The sequence below is a fragment of the Mauremys reevesii genome, linkage group 1 (genome assembly GCF_016161935.1).
Source record: "Mauremys reevesii isolate NIE-2019 linkage group 1, ASM1616193v1, whole genome shotgun sequence".
Lineage (NCBI taxonomy): Eukaryota > Metazoa > Chordata > Testudines > Geoemydidae > Mauremys > Mauremys reevesii.
Window position 1 is genome coordinate 146,640,552 of NC_052623.1, and position 16,870 is coordinate 146,657,421.

A 16,870-nucleotide genomic window follows, 5' to 3' on the forward strand; every position below is an offset into this window, starting at 1 on the left:
ATCAGAGTTGAATTCCTGGCAAGGAACAACTGCCTTTTTCCTTACTAATAAACCCTAAGCAATTTGTCTCTTTTTGGCCCTGGAGAAAGGCTGGGAAATGCAAAATCATCTTTCTATATTTTTTTCAATATTCTATGTATATAGGAAATGGCTACAGTTGACTTAGTGCTGTAAATAATTTGAGAAAGGTTGAAGTTCACAGGCTTGTATTTTGAAACTGATCTAGGCTGAATTATTCCACATTCTCCCTTGTACCTCTCCCTGCTGCAGCTCACAAATCTACTACAGTTAAACATTTTTTTTTCTTTTTTCCTTTCTTTTTTTCAGTTTGGGGAGAGCAATGTTGATACACAAATTAAGAAGCCAGACTTCACATAGGGCATTTATATGTTATTAAAAACAATTCATACCGCAAATCCATTTGGTCCTGTGCCAAAATTCCCTTTTTCACTGCAAAATGCACTTTGCTAATTCCAAACTTCAGCCCATCTTCCCTTTTGCTCTATTTGTCTATCTTCTGTAGAGCACCTTAAATATTTCTTAATTGAACAGTTCGTGGTGAATTCTCCTTATAGCAGTTTAATAGATTAACTCATCTGTGCCAGCTTCAAATTTCAGATTAAAATTCCTTCATCCCGAAGGCAGTATTATCAGGTTATTGGAGGCTGTTTTCAAACCTTGGTTTTGAATAGCAGCGGCTCTGCATTAATTTAACCACTAAGCTAATAAGTAGGTTTCGTTTTGTTATGCTAAGCTTTATTGCTTTTCTTTTGATCAGAATGGTGTTGTTGAGCAAAGCAGCAGACAAGGCATTCTTTGATGAGGGAATTAGTGCTCTATTCTTCCTCTATTATTCATAGCACAGTGGAATATGTAAGTACCTGAGGGTGTCAAAGGAGAGCAGGCTCTATTGCAAAGTGTTCGCCTTGTTTCTCTCAATAGCTGACTATGAGATGATAAACCGCTTAATACACTGCACTAATTGGATGAGAGCAGAAAGAGATGGGAATTAAGGCAAGGCAAAAGGAGAAAGTGCTACCAGCCTTCATTCACTCTGTCACCACTTTAACAGCGCCAAAGGAGGCACAAGCTTTCTATAAGCAGACCAGAGGTTTTGTGCAGAGATAAAATGAACCTGTTAGTGGATTCAAGTAATACACTAATTATTGCACAGTATAAATACCACTACTGGTTTTATAACACGGAGGTAAACTTCTTTTGAGAACGTTATAGGATTGCTTGCCAGTAGTATAGATCCTAATAAGGGCCCAGAGTAATAACCCCCTGGATTAGCAAAATTGCTGCTTGTGGAAGTATGATTCGGGCTTTTACGAAGATTTCAGCAGAAAGAATAAAAAAATGACTGAATGACATTTCTTAATGCGTAATGGCTTGATAATGAGTCCCTTTTCTTTGCAGTAAAAATGTATACTTCAAACTGTACTGTTAATAACGTCCAGGGACAAACGTTATTTTTCCCGTAATTTTTGCACCCATTTGAAAACTCTAAAATATAGATGTGTGTATATATAATGCTGTCAGTGAAATGTGTAGTTATTTAGGGGAACTGTAACTTGTTCATAAAAACAAACAATTCAGGTCTGTCAGAGTGGCCTCTCTGTGTGTCAAGTATCAGAGGGGTAGCCGTGTTAGTCTGGATCTGTAAAAGCAACAAAGAATCCTGTGGCACCTTATAGACTAACAGACGTTTGTGAGTCACCTGTGTGTGATCACCTCCGCACACAACTGGGGGCGGTGGGGGAATCAGATAAATAATATTTACCTTCCTCTGGGCTTTGCACCTCTTAATTCTACTCCGGAGCAGTCCCACTGCCCCCGTCTCCTTCTAACCCAGGAAAGGTGTGCGACCCCCACTGCGGGATGGGGGCGAACTGGACTGCGCCCGGGTTCTGCCTGCTGCAGAACGTGCCCCTCGCTCGGGACGCCTTGCGCCGCAATTTTCACTGCGCCGAGCTGTCTCTGGAGCCAGTTTGTATCCGGGCTGCGGGAGGGACCCTCTTGTTCTGCCCGCCCTGGAGCGGAACAGGGAGTAAGGGAAGCCCTGGGCCCCAAGGGAACTCTCCTTGGCTCCTCCATGCGAGAGCAGCTGGTGGGGGATTTGGCCCTGGGAGAGAACCGGGTTGCCATGAGTCCTGCCTCTCTAGCGCTACATCCAAGCGTCAGGATTTCTTTGGCGATTGTTCTGGCTCTGGGGGGGAGGTTGAGCCGGGGGTGGGGGGCGGAGGGAGGGTCAGGCTCCCCTTGCATTGAGGCGAAGCGTTCCCAGATATTAGGGCCAGCGCGGGCTGCCATTCAGTAATAATGCTCACAATTAGATTAAATCATTCGGGAAAATCCCATAAACTCCTCTAAGCACGCTCCAGTGGCTCCTTCCAGCCCCCCGCATTCAGCGCTGGCGGAGGTTTGGGGGGAGAAGAAAATTGGTTTCTTTGGCCGCTTTGAAAAGCTGCCGGGAGTCTGTCCGGCGCGCCCCGTCAGATGTTGGGCGGGGGGCGCTGGGGCGCGGGATGAGCTTCCCGCCCGCTGGAGCGCGGGGAAAGAACCGGGGGCCGCGGGCTCGGGCGTGTTGGCGGCAGCCGAGGGAGCCGCGATTAGGAGGCTGGTGACACAAGGCCAGGCGCGGCCACTGGCCGGCCCGGGCTGGGAGCCGGGGGGCGATTTCACGCGATTTGCTCCTGCTCCGGGGAAGGGTCAAAAAGGAGAAGCGATGGCGTCAAACCCGCCGGCGGGCCGCGTCCAGCCACCCTCAGCTACCGGGCCCCGAACTGCCGGCGCCTAAGGCAAGGGCGGGCCGGTCCCGCCCCCGGCCCCGGCCCGCAGCGCCTCGGGGCACGGGCAGGGCAGCACCGCCGGGGCTGGCGGGCACGAGACGGGTTTTCCCGCCCGCCCGCTTTGGGGCGCGGCGCCGGATTGGCCCCGACGCCTAGAACCGGAGTGCGGCTCTGCCACGCGTTTCCCGCCCGGCCCACGGGTCATCAGCACCGCCCCGGCCGGGCCTCCGCGAGCTTGTTCCCCCGCTGGGGACGGGACTAGCGCTGGGCACCTCCCAGGGCACCTTTAGCGGCGCCTTTCCCCGGCTGCTGGTGTCCCCGCCCCCGCCCTACCTGGCTTCCCGCCAGTGCCAGCGGGAATAACACAACCTCCCCCTGCAGAGCCCTTCCCTGGGCAGCAGCCAAACCAGCCCCGCAGGGCCCGACCGGAGCAGTGCAGGGACCGGGACACAGCGCCCCACTCACAGACACCCACCCACACACACACACACCCCTGTGTAAAGGCCCAGGCTGAACCTCCTCGCCAGTGTCGCCGCCCTACACGGGGCTCGGCTTTGGCAGCCTGCAGTGCTGGGAGCGGGCCGGGTGGAGGAATAACTGCGGGCACCACCAAGCTACAACCATCTTCGACAAGAGGGGCTACAAGTTTGGCTTCCCACCGTTCCCCTGCGCTGCAAGGCCTGGAGCGCCGGTGTCTCCCTGCTCCCGCCACAAGCCCCCACTCTGCCTACGCCCCTTCGGCTAAATCAGGGGTGCCCTGAAAGCACGTGGGGGCCGACTTGAAGTCTGTAGGCCAGTTAATAAACAATAGCTACACACAAGCTGGACCCCGCCACCAATGCCTGGAGGAGGGTTCTGCGTCTCAGCGAGTTTCAACTTGTTCCGAGTTTTAGGGCAGGCGTATCAGAAACATATTCCACGTTCAATCTTTTAAAAGAAATTCCTATTTTGTTGACTTAAAACAATAAAAACCCGCCCCTGCTAAAGACAGGGATCTCGGCTTCCTCCTACAGCAGTTTTGAGGGTAACACTCTATTAGACAGTTATAATAACCCCTATTTGTTACACCGCTGGTATCTCCGTGGTTGTTTCCAGTGACGCTATTAAATGCCATATACTTCAATGTATCCTTCACAATTCTTTTTGTTAAACATATATATATTTATATATTTTTTTTTTATTTTCTGAGTGTGGCACTTCTCCACTTAATAGCAAGGAAAAGTGTTAACAATAACGACATTACACAAAAGTACTGTACCATTGTCTTTTTAGAGTTTCGGAAATCTCTACAGTTAATAAGTTAAATAAAGGGGTTGTACATAAATATTTGTCTAGGAACCCTATTATATCTACAACACAGTAAGAATCTACAGAATGACAAACTTTTACAACACTACACTGAGTGCAATTGTTTTATAACATTTCAAATATACAAAGCTCTGTTCTTTTTTTATAACAATGGTATGTACAGAATCAATAATCACAGTTTAGTGACTTAAACAGTCCATATTCTAGCAGTGTATTTCCCTTTGGTTTGATATAAAAACCTTGGTTGGTGTAGTGTTAAAGAATATAACAAGAAAAAGATATACCCCTTTCCTTTAAGTGCACTGGTTATCTTACAGCATCAAATTCACTTTCATTCTGCACTGGCAGCATCCTTGGTTGACAATATGCAGCTGGCTACAATAACGTGAAATAGTTCTCCAGTGCTCCTGATAGACCAACTTAACATCCTAAGATGTTATTTTAAGAAGCTGTGTGGGAGGTTTAGGTATTTTTTTGGCAATTGCAATTTATTTATTTAGCCAGATGTCCAGAAAAGGGGTGGGGTGGGGATGGATGTAACTTTAATTCTATATAATATAATATCTTATTAGGAGCTCTTTTTGCCTAATCTCCAGTGAAGAAACTAATGTAGTGTACAGTTTTAAAATGTACCAGCCAAGGAGTTACTTATTCAGGAGCTTGTAAATGTTGGTTCACTCATGTGAGTGCTGATGCTTGCTTTCTTCAAGTTCCTAACCCGAGAACCTATCCAATGTCTTAATCGCTGGTCCTCTTTTTCCATTTGGTCTTGATTCGTGCTAGCTGAGGTGACCTTTATTTATTTATTTATTTTAGCACACCTCTTTCCCTGTGCTGTTTCCAGGGATAATATTGAGCTGTGTGAGCTGAGCTGCGTGTTCTTTTGCTTTCAGCCTCAGAGCTGCTATGCTAGAAGCCCGTCTGTCTGCTGCAGCTGTTGCTGGATCTGATAGCCCACTTGATTGCACTGCACTTTCCACGGCAGGAGTGGGCTGTCTCAGTAGGGCAGCAGCAGTGGAAGCACTAGTCAGGGGAGCCATAGTGGAAAAGAGCCTGCAAGTAAAGTAAACATTTTGGTCAAAACCAAGACAGCTTATGTGCGTGTGTCTGTTGCTGTTGTTTTGTCAGATTAAGGTGACCAGCGTTGTCATATCTGTTCCTTCCCCGCCCCCCTTCCCTGTTCGCTTCCACTAAGAGTTCTGAGTTCATGTCAGAGCTAAGCAGCGAAGTATTATCACTAATGTAGAAAAGACAAAGACGTTGAACAAAAATCTCAACGCTGGCAGTCAAAAGATTTAAAAAAAGCGAGTCTAATTCTCTCAGATTTGCTGGTGACAGCCGCTCACACTAGAGCACACTGTCAGGAGCAGTTGATACTGTGATTTACACTTAATAGGGAGAGGAATTCCAAAATGAAACGCTTTGGGGGATTGTTTTCTCCTTAGCTATCATTTAAAATAGAAACGCTGCACACGTTAAACTCTTCCATTATACTATTCCTCTCTTTTCCCCCAGTGGATTTCTGCCTTTCCCCTTCCCCCCTCCACAATCATCTTCCTCTTTTAAAGGTTCTATAGTCCTGATGCCCAAAGTGTCTTAACCGTTCCTCAGCACTGATGCCCATACCAGCAGGAAGTGGCATTCCTGTTGATTTCCTCACAGTGGAATGCCAATTATTATCCAGCAACCTAGCATCCAGGCTCAATGACACAATCTTTTAAATGCCTTCCCTCTAGTTTTTCTTACTTCTCTCACCAGAGCAGTCACTCTGAAGAGTGCAAGTGACCCCCTTGACTGGCACATCAAGATGTACAGACTCTCCATTAACCAAGGATGTGATTATTGACATCATCACGGCTAGGAACTGAACTGTGTTCCTTGAAGGCATCAGGGTCTACATACTAAGCCCTAGCATGCTAAGCTCCCATATTGGCTGCTGCGAATTTTTTTTTTCTTTCTGAGGCTTTGATGCAAATATTAAGTATTAACATTGGCAAGAATGGAACACATTCCTTTTGAAAGGTCAATTACTGCTCAGTTTAACACAAGCTTTTAGATTCTTCAGAACCCCTAATTCTACTGGTAAAATCTAGCGATACTATATATATCAAAACAATGATAGGTTTGATTAGTGGGAGGTAATCCCTGTTGTGGTGAACTTGTTAAATTTAACAGTTTTAAATCACCTACTACATACTGAAATGCTACATTTCAAGGTGGATGTGAATTTGCTCTGTCATGCCTATTTTAATCTTATAGCCCATTATCCAGGCTGAGTTAGTAAGCTTTTACAGTTCACTTTTCAATTTGTTGTCAGGGGGGGAAAAAACCGTAGAAGGACTGCACTAATGCTACAAGAGAAGTGATAAACTGTGAAATCATCGCTGTAAGCAGGGGGCGTGACAGCACTGTAACATCACTTGTCCCATTAGGTAAATTGAGTCACTGACTACAATCTGATGCATAAACTGTTTAATTGTATTGGTTTAGACTAAGAAACTAATTTTACTTTGATTTTTTTTATTTTCCTCCCGACGATTTTGTTAAAGTGGCTGCTCAGTTGGATGAATCTATTATTTCTTTGTTCTCCTAAACAGAGATCATTGCAGTTACATTCAGTTTTATTTTCACTTCTCTCTCCAGCTTAATAAATCCTTCTATTGTTTCTCTGTCTGTGTGATTAACTACAGACTTTTTAGTTCATCATTTGGTTTTCATTTAAATAAAGGAAGCTATAATATACGTGAATCGTTTCTTTTATTTCAGTGTCTTACACGACTAGTAGATTGAGGTATAAAACACACTGAGAAATAGACCCGGGCAAATACTCCAAAATATTTTTAGGACGAGTCCTATTAATTATTGAATGCTTCGCCTGTGTTGTGTTCCCTTGCTACAAATACTCTAGCGAGTGATGCGAGGGGCAGGAATGTTTGTGGAAACCGTAAATGTCAACCAAATATAAGAGACTATTTCCAGAGAGCAGATATTGAATTAGTAGACGTGAATATTCATGGTGACAATCTGATTCTAAGAGTTACCCTCATCTAGTCAGGGAACCGAAGCGTAACATGTGACCTGTGCGTCCAATCAACACTAACCAACACAGCTCGAATTTCGAATATCAAATAATCCACAATGAACTGCTTGCGAGAGATCTACCAACCCAGAGTCGTTATAATTCTGTGAATGGTTTTAAATAACTAATACGTTCAAGAAAACGATAGGCTGCTCGAGGACAATTTGTGCACAGCAAAAGAGGCAAAATTAATCAAATTACACGCTACAAATTATTCACCCAGCTCTACCGGGGAAGCATCATTGGCACCAAGTCACTTGAGGGAGACCAGCTCAGGGTGAGACGTTACCTTTTCTCTTGACCCACTGCCACCAAGCCTCACACCATAGCAACTCTTCGAAAACTTTCTTGTTACTCTTTCGAGACAGTTCTATTAACATTAACCTCCACCTGAGACTCTGAGCACTGTACATTAATGAGTCAGGTTGTAGCATGCAGACGTCAAGTGCTTGGAATTCTGCCATTTCCCTTCATTTGCCCCCCCTTTCTCCCCATGAATAATCTGTAGTGTAAATTCAACTAAGAGGTGCCTAACTAATCCAGGCAAGAGAATTGCCTTAATTGCACACAAGTTGGATTGCAGTAGGCAGCCGTGGCTCCCGAAAGCCATGTTTCATGGCACACACTTTCTCCTCCCCAACCTCCACCCCCCCTGTACTGGTTATACTATAACACCGCATTTGCAAATGGAAAACGCTGAAGTGTTACCTGCCAAATGCAGGGCTGATGAAGGCTGGATGCCGGAATACAGCTGCGCCCAGGAAAGTGCTGAGGCCTAGCGGAGTCCCACTTGGTGGCAAAGTTGCAGAACCAGGTGGAGGAGGTAGACTAGGGAAGGCGGCAGCAGCAGCTGCTGCAGCAGCAGTCCAGGCGGAGTCTAGAGCTGGGTGATGAGGAGGGAAAGGACTAGCATCAAGGTATGGACTGAGTGGGTGAGTTGCTGACAGGGGACCAGGGAAAGGCAAACCTGGGGTGTGTGTCTGAGCCCCAGCCTTTTCCCTCTTCCGCCATTTAGCCCTACGGTTCTGGAACCATACCTGAAATCCAAAAGAAAATTGGTTTTAATATTTCTGGCCTCGTCTCCGAATGTTTTGCCCAGCAGACATGATACATTTTCCGGACAGGTCTCGAGCATTTCTACCCCAAACCCTCAGCAGGCAGACAGGGCAGAACTGGATAGGATTTTAGACTACAAATGGCAGTTGTTCTAGGTAACATTTGGAAGTGGTGGGGGGGACTTTGTTGTTATTACATGGAGTAATAAATGGCCTGGGTTGGTCAAATAACTCGCACATTAAGACAGGATTAAACAACCCCTGAAGTGGGCGTGCATGGTTACCTTTCATGAAAGCGTTTTTATCACCTTCTCCTGGTTTATATATTTACCCTGCTGGTAAAGTGATTGCCTCTTTGGAAGAAAGTATGAGGCTACGGTGGAGCTAACCCGTTAAGCCTTTTATCCTTAATATGGTTGCTTATGCTATATGGTATATAAATAATACCTCGTCTCCGGGTTTACGTTTCACAGGTATAAATAAGCACACACGTGTGTACTGAATACTCTGAATATACGTAACATTTACCACACAGTATAACGATTCTCTGAAAACATGTACAATATTCGGAAGTTTCTTTTTCAGCTAACGTGTATCCATTTTCCAGAGGAATCCTACTGGTTTGAGTGGAGAGTAAAACGTTTTAATTTAAATACTTGACAGCATGGTGGTGGTTTTGGCAGCATACAATAATGCTTTCTTTTATGGACATTTTAACTGAAACATTACTGCTGTAGTCAAATGTTCTAAAAATTAATTCCCACTAGAACTAAATTATTTTTATGATGTGATCTATACACACACCCACACTAAGATCTGCATGGTATCTTTCACTGAAGTTAATATTTACAAATGGTATCATGTTAGGCTCATTCAGGTTTTTAAAGATTAAAAGCAATACAAAATCGTGACTGCAAGTAAAATGTAATATTTAAAAAAAATCGCGAAGCTATTGAAGGAATAATATGCATGTCCCAGCTGTACTCTTAGCATTTAGTTTACATGACTTTGTTAGCCAGCCACGGAATTGCAATCTCACGCTAAACATTCGTTAATCAAAATGTGCTTGTTCTTTGAAACAGAAGGATTAATAAAACACCACATTTTAACGGAAAATGTTCGCTTCATATCAAAGAATAAATATCACACATTAAAAGACAGCCTTTGAAAGAGACATAATCTGTTAAATTTGTGGAGCGGTGGGGGTTGAGTTTTCGCCTTTAAATATAGCTCACGTTTGGCAGAACATTATGAAACCCCATCTCTACTGCAGCTAAACGAATAAAGGCAACAATGCTGTGTGTAGACGTACGTATGAAGAGACATAATGTCCTTAAAGGAAGCCAAAATCTTCTACAAGCGGATCGTCTCTCCCAACTAAAACTCAATTAGCAAGCTGTCCCCACTGCAATTCCCCATTATTGAATTAATAAGTCTGAGTACACCCAAAAGGTAAACGAAGGGACTCTCATAATTCATATTCCCTTAATTACATCTTCTCCAGTGAATAGGAGGAGAGAGAAAGGGGGTGTCTTTCTTTTTAAAAGTTATTTAACTTTCCCACGACTTGTTCCCCTGAGCTGAAAATACTGATTTGCTGTCACATCTCTGTTTGACAATGGAGAAATGTGTCAACAGAAAGGAGGGGACAAATCTCATCATTAGCCCCTCTAATGCAAGAAGCTGTTGTGTATTAAATGAGCCATATGGAATTTATTATGCTTTATCAGCGCCTGATTTTAACTGTAAAGTGATTTGCTCAGCTTCAGACCCAGAGACATCTGTTTTCTGTTGGCAATCAGGGCATCCCAATGTTTATCGTCTCTTTGGTTATGAGACTTGGGTTAGGAAATGCACTCTGGTATGGGGCTGCAAACACCTTTAATAGCATTGCACTCACTCACTATTAGATCAATGCGGGCTTATTGCTATCAAAAATGGGAAATCAAATAGCATTAGCCAGCCCCTTGTGCAGGCGGAGAGGAAATCAAACAACATTTCGCCTTCAAATGGCCCTGTTTGTTCTAGCACTAAGTGGGCTTTTATGAAGCCCGATTGGAGATTTAATCACGGCCAAATACCTGCTTGGAGCAGAGCGGGTTTGTCTAACAACCAAAACCCCGCGTGGCCGGGCGATTTGAATCCAACTGGGTTTCGCCTGCTGATTACTGGGGTCGGTTGGGGGTTTGGTGGGAGGAGGGGGGATTTCCCCTGCCCACCACACTGACCCCAGGGGCCAGTCCCCACGCTCTGCCCACCCCAGCGTGCCTCTGGAGAACACCCCGCAGGATCGGCAAAGGCACCAGGGATGGTTTCCAACCCACCCGCGCAGGGCTGAGTCCCGTCCCAGAGGCCGCTGCTGGGCTTGGCTGGCCAGGGCCCCGCGGGCATCCACCGGCTCTCTGCGGGGTGGGGAGACCGCGCAGGCCCCCATTCACCCGACCCAGCTCCCGCCCGGACTCACCTGCACTCGGGCTTCGGTCAGATCCAGCCGCATGGCCAGCTCCTCCCTGAGAGGGAAACAAGCACACAGACACACCGCGCCGTGAGACCCCCCGCGGGGGCGCAGGGCAACTGGGGCAGCTCTGCCCCGTCCCCGGAGCCCGGCCAGGGGGGCTCGAGTCAAGGGCCGAGCTCCGGGGGACCTGAATGGGAGCAGGATCGAGCCCCCTGCCATGTGCCTGGGCTGAGCGCAAACACCGCGCACCCACCACATGGCCCATGGAGCCCTACCCGGGGCAGCCCCAGCCCAAGACCCGGAGCCACAGTGCTCCGCCAAACTCCGCGGAGGCTGAAGTCTGCGCACAGTTTGGCTCCCAGCGCTCACACCCCGTCTGCTTGCAACGCCCGCAGCCCGTGTAGCAAAGTAGGGAAAGGGCTTATTACACGTTTCCCCTCCGCAAGCGATCAGGAGATGCGAGAGGGCAAAGGGGGCGAAGTCACCCCCGGGTCAGGCCATTCCGCAATTATCTTCGTCCGTCACGTTCGAGCTGTGCCTGGAATTTAGAGTTCGGTGTGTGCCTTAAAAACTAATTAGTTTCAAACCCACTAAACGCTCGGTGTTTCCAATGCTCACCGCAAACTCTACACATCACAGGGGGAATCAATTTAGCTGAAACCCTACCCCTTCATTGCAGTTATTATTGCAACAATTAAGGCAAATCGGAAACCATTAAGATGTTATAAAACTGCTCATAATCTGTTTACCTAAAATATGAGAGCTCAGAGCATAATTGGATCTCCCTCCGCTAAAAAGAAAGAGCTGGGCTGGCCAAGGGACCCTGGGCTGCAAAGAGGCTGCTTTCTTTCAGACCCCTCAGCCTCACCTGCAACTTTCAAAGCTTCGAGCCCGAGGGAAGCCAAACACGAGCCGCCTTCCCTTTCGCTACACAACAAGCGCTTGACATTTTAACTCACGTCTGCGAGCCGGCTGGAAGCTTTCTGTTTTAATACCCAGCCAGAGAAAAGGCTCGGGGACCGCAACAACAACAACAAAAAAGGCCTGTTGGATTTTTCCCGTTTCCCTCCAGGATATTGTAGCTAAACCACCCGTTCTGGAGCGCAGCTCTGCAGTATTCAGGCAGCGCAAAACGCCACGGAAGGCCTTGGACTGTTAAAGGTGTCATACATTGTGTCTTCTGGGGAAAGAGTTTCGTTGCTGTCTGGAGGCAGCAGAAATCTATTAGCTGCGGCAGAGCATAAGTGCACCCCGGGTACCAGAGTTAAGCGTTTCCACGCCGCATTGCTTTATTTGTTCAAAAAGAGGATTGATTTTCCTTCTTTTAGTGACACCGGTGAGTGTAGTATCGCTCATCTATGAAATTGGGGGTCTGACTGTGTTTTTAACGTTCTATAGAGATTACTCTCTCTTTATTTTTTCCCCTCCTTCTGACACTATCTCCTCGGGATCTGGCTTCACTATTCAGGGGAAGAAGGAAAAAAAAAGCACGTAGCGCAAATCAAACGAGTTTCTGGGCTAAGGAGAATGGAGTGGCGTGTGTGGAAAGGAGAATGGGAAAGGGCCCGTCAGAACTGTAAATAAACACAGGATACACTTAATTCCTATTCGAAAATTCCCCTCTCTGTGTTTCTGGGCAAGGACAGTAAATGAGCTGTAGACGAAGTGTATAAGCAACAACAGACCCTACTATGTGTACGAGAATATCACCCCCACCCCTCTCTGACTCCGATCTAAGTTTGTATCTCTCTACACATATCCATATGCAGACGTTAAACATGTTATACACAGTATTTTAGCGGAGCTATTATCTAGTTAAATATTCTAAGAACCGAAAGCTGGAATACTTTGATCTTTTTTACAGGACTTCCCCGGACAGGGCAGGGTTCCAGCTTGCACTGGGAAAAGCGTAATCGATACCCAGCAAGCTTATTGGTAGATCTGAAGAAGGATCAAGCCCTGGGATAAAAATAGAACATGATGTGGTTTAGCCAGGAGCGGGACAGATACTACCTGCCTGTGGCCAACTGGCTCTGCAGTGAAGACAAACTAATCGCAGAAGTTTCTCTCCTTTCCTGTGCCACTAGCAGAGCAGCGATTTCTAGAGATTGTCTCTAAAGCTGATTAAAGGGGGGTGGGGGGGGGAAGGGAGGAGAGAACTCTCTTCCCAGCTGATCCAAGGGGGATTCAGGAAAGGCCTGGGTGAGACCAAGAGGAAACTCCTGGTGATTGTGGCCAGCAAAGAAGCGCTAAGGCGCCTTCTCCCATCAGCCAGCCTGCCCCCGGAATTGCCTCTGAGCACAGGGGAGCTGTGGCAGCTGATCTACGGGGTGGGAAGGGCCCTGTGCCCAGCCGGGCAGGCTGCGATCCGCAACCCCCCCTCCTTAGCCTGTACCTGGTGAAGACATCTGGGTAGTGGGTTTTCTGGAAGGCCCTCTCCAGCTCCTCCAGCTGGTAGCTGGTGAAGGTGGTGCGGTAGCGCCGCTGCTTCCTCTTGAGCAGCCCCTCCTCGGAGTCGCTGCCCGCCGACAGGCACACACTGTCCTCGCCGTCCTTGCCCTCGGCGTCCTCCGGGTGCAGCAGCAGCTCCTCCTTGGGGGACAGCTCCCCCCCGTCGGGCCCCGCGGCGGGCGCCGCGCCGCGCCTGGCCTCCTTCAGGAGCCCCCCGCCGGCCTCCCCCAGCAGCTCCTCCTCGTCCTCCTCCTCCAGCTCCTCGTCCTCGTCCTCCTCCTCCTCCAGCAGCTCCTCGTCCTCCTCGTCCTCCTCCTCGGGCCCCCCCGCGGCCGCCGGGCCGGGCCTCTCCTCGGGGCGCCCCAGCTCGTCCAGGGCGGGCGGCGGGGGCGCGAAGGGCGCGTTCTCCCGGTAGGACTTGCTGCGGCTGATGCTGACCTGCGGCGCCTGGCTGATCTTCAGCGTGTCCCAGGCCGGGGCGGCGGCCCCCTCCGCCCGCTCCCCCCGCGGCCCGGCCGCCCCCGGCAGCAGCCGGCCCCCTCCGGGCCCGTACAGGCGGCGCAGCTTGGGGGGCAGGTGCAGCTCGGCGGGCTCGAACGGGGGGCTCCCCTTGGGGGATCCTGCCGGGAGACAGACACACACAGCCCGCCGGGGCACACACAGAGAGAGATCGGGTCAGAGCAGCCGCGGCAGCGAGGCACCCGCCGGGGGGCTCCGGGGACACCAGCCGGCGGGAGACCCCCACCAGCGTCAGCTTGAAACCACACCGGCCCCTCCGGCTCCCCCCTTCCGGAGTCCGGCTAGAAAGTTGCCACCGGTCCATCCCGGTGTAGCCGCCTGCTTCTCTCCTGCAGCTGGCAGCCGGCGGCATAAAGCGACCATAGCTCATCCCTGCCCGATAACAGGCACCGGCCGTAGTGCGGGCTCAACAAACCCTTCCCCGGCCCGGTCCCCCCCCCTTTGCAGAACACATTTCCCCTTTAACCCAAGGGCTCCGAGCTACCCCCGGAGTCTGAAATACCCTGGGGAACCTGGGGGGAAAACCCAAAGGCCGAGATGCTCTAGCTCGTCTCGTTCCCGTTGCCCTACCGGTGTTCAATGGATATTTAACGTGTCAAACCAGCCTATTATTCTACATCGCAAGTTTATTTGGCAAGGAGAACGAAAACCCGCTGCTGTGAATGATCTCCCCAGAGGCTAAACCGCCCTACAGCGGGAAGAAACTGCCCTAAACGAAAAGAGATGGGAAGTGTGATTTGGTTGTGAATTACTAAGTCCCTTTCTTGCTCAAAAGCAAGCGTGAATTTGATACAGGAGATCAGAGACACATTTCACACAACAAATACGCAGTATTTCCACACACACCCGCTCCAGCTTTTCTTTAACGATATTGAGTCTCAATAAATAAAACTATTGAAAAATATTGAATCCGGTTTAGCTGGGGTAGGAACATCACAGCGTTCACTTCTGACACGAATGGTAAATCCCCAGTTCTGACAAACTCTCAGGCTAAGAGCAGCGCAAAAGGAAGCCGCAGTTTCCCAGCAGTTCCAGCCCAGGGCCATGCAATGTGAGGAGTTTACTCTGGGCTGAGCTTTAGTACAATCAAATTAATAATGGAGAATAATCGGAACTGAAGATACGATCGCGTTAAACCAAAGCCGCCCGAGTCAATGGCAATGCTCCCCCACTGCGGAACACCCTCCGAGAGCCCCGGAATTACAGGGTCTCCGCCGCTCAGAGAGCCCCTGGCCACACGCTGGAAGGGGGTGGGGTGAGCTAATCCCAACAGCAACTGCTATTTCTGACCTCTCGCTTACATAAGCCGATCGCTATAAATATATTACTTTTATGACCAAACTAAATGCTCCCGGTGTGAGACAGAGCGATCGAAAACGAGCGGGCGAGATTGGGAGCGATCCAGCAGGGGTTAGCGCGCTGAATGGCTTTGCAGTTAACAGGCCTCTCGAGTTTCTTCTTTGGGTCTCCCCCCCCCACCTTCACTTCCCTCCTCCGCTCCCCCCAGCCGCACTTTTACTTTTCTTTTTTTCCAGCTGATTTTGCTTGCAACCCGCCGTTTGTTGCTTACCTTGCACGGCCTTGTCCTGTTCTGTCCTGCTAGACAGAGAAGGCAGGCTCTGAGCAGCTCCCAGCAATCTCATTTTACAGGGGCTCCTCCTGCCCAGGATGCTGTCTATGCAGTAGGAGGAGAGTAAAGTTGGAGATTTACTTTTACATTCCGGCCTCTCAGAGCAGCTCTCTTCTTGGTATTGATTGCTCATGGCTTTGGCTTTCCCTTCGCTAAGGAGCTGCCTCGCTCGGCCGGCCGGCTGGCTGCGTGTGTGTGGGGCTGGGTTGGTGGGTTTTTGGTTGTTTTGTTGTTGTTGTTGTTGTTGTTGTTGCTTGGGCTGGAGTGTGTTTTAATCCCCCCACCAGCGGCTCCGCTCGCCCCTCTCCCTGCTCAGGACACTAGTAACAAGTGTAGTGAGCTGCAATTGCTTTGCTCTTGAGTCCCTCTCCTCCACGTGCTGGGAGCCGCCCGCTGATTGGCTCTCGCCAGAGGCAGGGCCGCTTCAGGCTTCCAGCTCGGAGCAAAGCCCGGCTTGGATCGCTCGGGGATCAGCTCCGGCGCGGAAAAGTTCCTCGGCACCTCCCTGGGAGCAGCGCTTGTCGCCTTGTCTGGTCGCCCAGAAAACGAGTCCAAACCCATCGCTCCCCGCCCTCCTATTCCTCCATCTCTCCGCAGCTACTGCCACTACTGGCCCCCAGACCTCTCCCGCCCGGGGAAGGGGGTGTCTGTCAAAGATATTGTTCCCCCCACTTCTAAATGACTGGGCAGGGGGTAGGGAAAGAGGGGTCCGAGTTGTTACACAGCGAGGATGCGAGGTTCAGTGATTGCTTTCAAAACGGTTCAGAACATCTCCAGTTGAGACGTTCTTCTTTACTGGGGTAGGGAACGGTTTCAAATATCAAAGCGTGTTTTGAGTAGTCGTTTGACAGTAAAATAATGCTGCTAAGATACTTTCCCTGGGATAATACAGATGAGCTCTCACTTGTTGCAGATCTATTACCTATTTATTGCTAGGTTTCAGAGTAGCAGCCGTGTTAGTCTGTATCCGCAAAAAGAACAGGAGTCCTTGTGGCACCTTTATTTATGCTGAAATAAATGTGTTAGTCTCTAAGGTGCCACAAGTACTCCTGTTCTTTTTGCTATCTATTGCTAGTTACGCTTGAATATTGGTTTAACAGCAGAAAAGGAGGTATGTAGATGGCAACATGGCTTGGGTGATGGGGAAAAGACACATAAAAAGCCAGTGGCAGGAGACACGAGACATCTAATTTCTCTTTAATTGCTAAATGTAAAATTGTTTATAAAAGTTATATTCTTGGGGGGTGCGGGAAAATCGGTGCCCGGGAGGACGAATCCTTCATTTGCCAAGGTTGACCTGAGATAAACCAGCAATTTCATTGGAAGGAATTGTGAGAATAAGATTAGAGATCTGGATCAACATATTTGCGATTGACTTTCCATCTGGATCTTCAGCTTGGAAACAGAAGGACTAAAGTGTCCCTTGTCTCCCTTTAAACTGGAAACCCAGCAATGTCCCATGACATTGAGATCATTGTGAAAGGGCGGACGGTTTAAATCTAGCAAACGGGTCTGACAATAAGCTGATACCTACAATGGTAATTCCAAAGACCGGTGAGTTAATGCTGTAGCCAGCAA

General features: G+C 48.8%; 1 protein-coding gene and 1 long non-coding RNA gene across 3 annotated transcripts; one reads left to right on the plus strand and one right to left on the minus strand.

Moving 5' to 3' along the window:
* Nucleotides 1-4,042: 4,042 nt before the first annotated feature.
* ARX (aristaless related homeobox) lies at nt 4,043-15,607 on the minus strand. Of its 2 annotated transcripts, XM_039520129.1 has the most exons (6): nt 15,233-15,607; nt 13,088-13,763; nt 10,699-10,744; nt 8,147-8,216; nt 7,888-8,062; nt 4,043-5,153 (listed from the first exon to the last, which is right to left on the minus strand). In XM_039520129.1, the coding sequence occupies exons 1-6, from the start codon at nt 15,423-15,425 to the stop codon at nt 4,913-4,915; spliced, it is 1,401 nt and encodes a 466-aa protein (XP_039376063.1). In that variant the 5' UTR covers nt 15,426-15,607; the 3' UTR covers nt 4,043-4,912. The 2 variants fall into 2 exon arrangements, with proteins under 2 accessions (XP_039376063.1, XP_039376062.1); XM_039520128.1 differs by having other exon boundaries at nt 7,888-8,216.
* On the plus strand, nt 11,466-12,802 carry LOC120395597. Its single transcript, XR_005592716.1, has 2 exons — nt 11,466-12,028; nt 12,557-12,802. It is a non-coding gene; the product is annotated as an uncharacterized LOC120395597 (long non-coding RNA).
* Nucleotides 15,608-16,870: the final 1,263 nt, after the last annotated feature.